General features: G+C 38.0%; 1 protein-coding gene across 1 annotated transcript in view; it reads right to left on the reverse strand.

The window, feature by feature from the left end:
* LOC308392027 (uncharacterized protein) overlaps positions 1 to 2,680 on the reverse strand; it is a 66,350-nt gene extending 63,670 nt beyond the window's left edge. Inside the window, exon 1 of the mRNA XM_080874868.1 lies at positions 2,612 to 2,680. Within this exon, the coding sequence (XP_080730994.1) occupies positions 2,612 to 2,623 (12 nt within the window). The 5' untranslated portion in view covers positions 2,624 to 2,680. The remainder of the gene's footprint in view (positions 1 to 2,611) is intronic.
* Between the last annotated feature and the right edge of the window lie 3,320 nt (positions 2,681 to 6,000).

Genomic DNA, 6,000 nt, shown 5'->3' on the forward strand with positions numbered 1-6,000 from the left:
GCTCTCTTAGCAGATAAACACTTGGCCTGCTAACCTGCTTTCTATCTGAAAAAATATGCCACTAGTATCTCTTTAAGGTGTAAAGAATGCATAACTTTTAAACAAAACTAAGACTTTGGATAAATATTCACTGAATCTTACATGTGGCATTTAAGGGTTTGTTTTATATTTTATGGTACATGTAATTAGTGTAAGGAAATGTCCTCATTGCATAACAGCAAGAAGTATTTCCTTACTTTTTAATAAGGAGTTTGCATGTTCTCTGCTTTTGATTGTGGTTCCTTGAATTAGTTTCCTTTACTTAGGAAACTAACTGATTTCAAACCATTGCCAGATTTGGCTATATGCAACAGTTTAATTCAATTCAGTAGCGTTGAGGTACTTCGGACTGTAAGGTGAAGTCTTTATAGTAGTGATATAGAAAACCCCAACAATCAAACAACCCACTACGAGCAAGCACTTAGTAACAGTAGGAAAAACTCTCTTTTCAAAGGAAGAAACCTCCGGCAGAACCAGGCTCCAGGAGGCAGAGCCATGTGCCATGACTGGTTGGGGGTTGAGAGGAAAGAGAAAAGAAGGAAAAGAAGAGAAAACAGCATTGGGAGAAACAGACTTATTTAATAAATGCTGCAGCAATCTATAAACGACGTGCGAGTACTCAGAGCAGTCTGAGCATATAGTAGCAGAATGAAGCTGTGGTTGATTTGTCTCCTGGTGTAGCCTTAACAATAAGTTTTATTAGATAATAATAAATTAGTGGGCTAGTTTTTAGCATTACCCTGACACTGAATATTTCAAATTTTAGAGATATTGTGCACATAAACAAAAAAAGCAGTCTTACATGTTTGCTCAATACACATTGAAGGATATATCAAAACGACTCAGATTGTTCACAGTGTTACTGAAGGACAAAGAAAGGCAATGAGAATAATTAGGTTGAAAGTGAAAGGAACTGAAAACAATGGGGGCCAAATATAATAACCCCACTTTTGACTGAATTAAGAGGAAAGAATTATGAGACATCCAGGCCTTTGTTTTCATGATATGCCTGTAGTTTAACTTCATAGATATGTGTTTTCTAATATCATTGGCTAAGAGAAGCATGTGTAATGCAAAAAGTATTGGTCCTACTGCAGAACCTGTGAAACGGTCGTGTGTGTGTGAAGAACAGTCTGCATTTACATGAACTAATTGGAATATATCAGTTAGATACAACTCAAACCACTAAAGCACAGCTCCTTTAATACCAACAGTGTGTTATAATCTTTGTAGTAATGTATGGTGATAAACAGTAGGGGTGCAACGATACACAAAATTCACGGTTCGGTTCGATCCTTTGGTGTCACGGTTCGATATTTTTTCGATACAAAAAAAATGTTCATGCCTTTTTAATTTGTCATTTATTAAAATTATAAATATATATTTTAACTCAAAAGTACAGTTTTTAAATTTAACCCTAACCCTTGTGCGTGTTTTTTATTTTGACAGCGAATGCGCACCTGCGGACCACTTATGTGCAGCCCTGGTTATTTAGCTCGTCATATTGCAGCCACAGAAATTATTTTGTCCATGAAACCATAAAGCTGCACTTTCTTTTTGCCTTATAGTCTGATTTGTCATAACTTCTCCGTTTTGTGGTAAGCTTTTCTTTGGCTGTCACTTCTTCACCCTGACCTGTCTTATTTGGCTCAGCAGAACTAAAATATATATACTGCTGCTTTTACACGCGCACTCACATAAGCTCAGCGATTCTCTGCACGATCAACCTCTCACATGTTTAAGCTGCGGGAGATTTCACTTGTCATGTTTGCATATAAGCTAACGATTAATAAGACGATGTCAGAGGAATTGGTGCGCAAATTATCATCACTCACAGATCAGTGCTGTCGCTCTCTATACACAGTTCGCACATTGCAAAGTGAAAGCAAAAAAACAAGCGCAAATTCAAACGCGATTTCAATATGTCACATATTGACAGTGGCTCACCGATGCCAATGACATAATTACCCAGCTACATTTCTGAAAGAATGCAAAAGCATTGACATATATTTTTCCTTACTACAATAGCCCAACGGGCAGGGAAGAGATAGATTTTGGTAGCCCGACTGAAAAAATCGCTAGCTCCGGGACGTCGGGCTAGCGATATTGCAAGCCCTGTATCTGATTGAGGAATCATGCATCTTTGGAAAAGAGAGTTTATTACAGAGAAATTTCTCTTTCCAAAATAAAAGCTATACTATCCGCTTCTTCTGGGCTATATTCTCAGCAGCATAAGGAGAATCATGTGCTAACAGCTGTCTAAATGACTCGGCTAAAGTTAGTAGCATGCTTGTTGTTTTTGTCTTTGCACTAGGATGATGTCGGCGTAAATGTGCAGTCATATTCGTTGTGTTCCCACTAGTGCTTTCAGGTTAATCTCGTTGAAATGACCTTAACACCACAACACGGCAAATCTCCGTTAACGAGCTACCGCCGATCGCCCCGTGCATGGGGCTAGACGGCCAACACGTTAACGAGCTAACTGCGCTAACACACTAGTTCCCACCCATGTAATTGAGCATTGCATGGCACATCCAACATACTGTTTTACTTTAGTCCATGACTCGCTTACCTTCAGGGTCATACGTCACATGAAAACCAAAATAATTCCAAACGCCAGATCTGAATGAGGGTGGGGGAGGTGCCCTGCGCTCTTCCTTCTGACGATGCTGTCTGTGTGGAGCGCTCAGTGGATCTGCGCTCACAGTGCAGCCTAGGCGGAGTAGTCGAACGCAGATTCACTGAGCGCTCCACACAGACAGCATCGTCAGAAGGAAAGTTGATAAAATAAATTACAAATGTTGTATTGTTCGATACATATGCGTACCGAACCGAAAGCACTGTATCGAACGGTTCAATATCGATACGAATATCGTTGCACCCCTAATAAACAGTGTTGAATGTTACACTGAGTACTAACAGCACAGGCACAGAGATGAGTCCACTGTCAGAGGCCATAAGAAGGTAATTCATAGACTGTTTCAATGCTATCATAAATTCTGGAAACCTGATTGAAATTCTTTAGATAGACCACTTCCAAACGACAACCCAGCAGTTTGTCAACTCCTTTAAAAAAAATTTGAGAATGGCTCACAATTGGTCTATTATTAGCTAAGACATTTTTTTTAAGCATTGGTTCAATTACACCCACCTTGAAAGCCTGTGGTACTTATCCTGCTAATAGTGATAAACTGATTGTGTTTAAAATTGTAGTATTAATTAGTGGTTAGACTTCTAATAGTCTTGTAGGAAAGGGGTCTAACTAGCATGCTGATGAAGAAATATTTATAGGAAGGAATTGTTGAATCTAGTTTTGAAATAAGAATTGGAGATAAAGAGTCTAAAGAAATATCAGCAGTTATTAAAAAATCTGTACTTGATACATTTCCAGAAAGGCTGTGAACAATTTATTAGTAAAGAAATTCATGCAGTCACTACTACAGATCACATTGTAATCTGACTCTTTGTCACCTTGGTTACAGGGCTGAAAAGAAAACTTGGGGTTGTCCCTGGTTTCCTCTATCAATTGTGAATAGCCAGAAGGCCCAGCTAATTTACATTTATTGGCTGATTTGTGTTTGTTGGCGTCGTTAATAACAGTGTTACAGTAATTCCTAGAAAAAAAAGTGGGTGTAAAAGCAAAGTACAAGCATATGGCACAACTTTGCATACTTCCAGTGTGTATCAGGCAGAGGAAAAAGCAAGAAGAGGTCAAAGCTGCAGCAACACTTGAAGTATAGAGAACAAGTTTATTGTTAAACCAATGTGTTTCAGCTTGTGGCCTTCATCAGAATCTAAACGTTGGTGTGCCTTAGATGTTTTTTTCCATAAGTTTCTCGAGCATGCTTGCGTGTCTTAAGGTCATCCCATCAAAAAGTTAGCGTACCTTTTTTTCTTCTCCAAAAGTTTTCTGAGTATGCTTGCGTGCCTTAACCCAGGAGGGTGAGAACGGCTGATAAGGGACAAATTCATCATGCTGAAAGAAATTTATTTAGAAAAAAACGTCAAAGTGTATTCAACAGTGTATTTCTTTGTTTTTATTTTAGTCTAAACTATAGTAAAGTTATGTATAAACACTACTTTTTCACTTGGCATAGCAGATAATGATAATCGCCACTGATGTGGATACTTGACCTGTACAGGTTATCATGTCTGTATACCTGGTTTCCCTCTTCCCCTGAATCAATTGTCTTTTAATCTCTTGCTGTAGGTTACAATTGTGAGAAAATTTAGCTACAGCAGAGGTAGTCCTTTAATGGCTTGACCTTGAGTGGCTTTTTCTCATGCAGACAAAAGGGTGGTAAGGAAATCGAAGAGGAGTGCATGCTGAGAACTCTCTGGTACAGTGCCTTGTAAAAAGCAACACTTCCACTGTTTTTCATTTGTGGGATTTATAGAATAATGTCTGGAAAGCTATCAAATTGTGTGTTTGTTATGTTTGTTTTTCTACAGCAATTTAATAATGCAGCATTAATACCAATAAACAGTAAACTGTAAGTGATGCATCTTTATAGTCATGCACATCTTATAGGATCAGTTAAGTACATCCCAAGTCATTATCCTACTCCATCCTACATATATATATATATATATATATATATATATATATATATATATATACATGGTATGTGCAAAAGTCTGATTTATTGGAGCAGCAGTTTATTGGAATGTGGAAAAACAGTATATAAGGCTATTCTTTGGATGTTGGCTGCCTTTTATTCTGTTCTCTGTCAAATGATCTGGGTCTGGGCTTTGGAGAGACCAATCCATGATTGGGAGGGGATTCTGCTGTGTGTTGAGGGGCCAGATGTATCTGTTTTAGGTCTTTGTTTGGATACTGTTTTTCATCTGTAGTTTCTTAGGCCCACCACTTCTTCTTTTGTGCATCACTTGTCCAGTTTCCTCAATTTGTTTAAGGACAGAGTGCACATCATGCCGAGATATACGAAAAAGGTGATTCCCAAATTTTTCACAGATTCGTTTAAAAAATTGGAACAAATGATGTGTTTTTGCAACTGCCATCTAGCAGCAAAGTGCCTAAATATACCATTTAAAATTGGTTCTGCTAAGGTCATCATTGAGTTAGACTTTGTTTTAATGACTCTTAGGTCAATTTAGGTGGCTTAACAAAAAAAAGAGAAAAGAAAAAAAGTCAAAACAAAAATGATGAAAAACCTCCAGAAAGTCTGGAGAATTATTGTTCAAGGTCACTTTAAAAATTACAAGAAACAAAACATAAAGAAATCAGCGGTAACTTAAGACTTTTGTACTGTACTATATCTGCTATCTCCCTTGATTTATTTACACAGAGGGATAACAAGTGAAAAAAGAGAGACTATTATTGTTCCAGTCTGCTACATCAGGGATTTCAGGACTAGATGCAGTAAAAGCCACTAGTGGTAATCTATCATTTGCAGAAAGCTCCTTTTGGACATGTTGGCTGCTGGTTGATTTTACGGACAACATTTACTGTAGACAACCAAACAATGGTTGCAAATTGCACATCGACACAATGACACTGACCTGGGCTAACTGATTTATTGTGGCGCAAAATTACTGAGTTCGTAGCTAGTTAAAAGGAACACTCCACTCAGTATCAGACCTCTAGCGTCAAAGTTGAAAATGTAAGCAAACATTTACAGACAATACTGTTGGCGTTACCTGTCAAGACTTGAACGGCTCTACATCACCTGTACATAACCATTTTCCTCAGAATTGGTCTGTGTTCTCTAACACTAAATCAACAGTGATTAAACACTGTGGTGATGTCACGATGCCATAGATAAAGTTTGGGTTCGTTTGTGCACTTGGGATTGACAGTCTCATCTCTATTTCAATTATCCTGTTGTCTTGGTGTCGCATAGATTGTACCAGCATGAGCCTCATTCACATACAATTATAAATAATTTAGCCTATACCCTTGAGCATCAATTAGCATAAAGACACAGCTAAGCTGAACTG

Source organism: Rhamphochromis sp. 'chilingali' (genome assembly GCF_963969265.1).
Source record: "Rhamphochromis sp. 'chilingali' genome assembly, chromosome: 2".
Lineage (NCBI taxonomy): Eukaryota > Metazoa > Chordata > Actinopteri > Cichliformes > Cichlidae > Rhamphochromis > Rhamphochromis sp. 'chilingali'.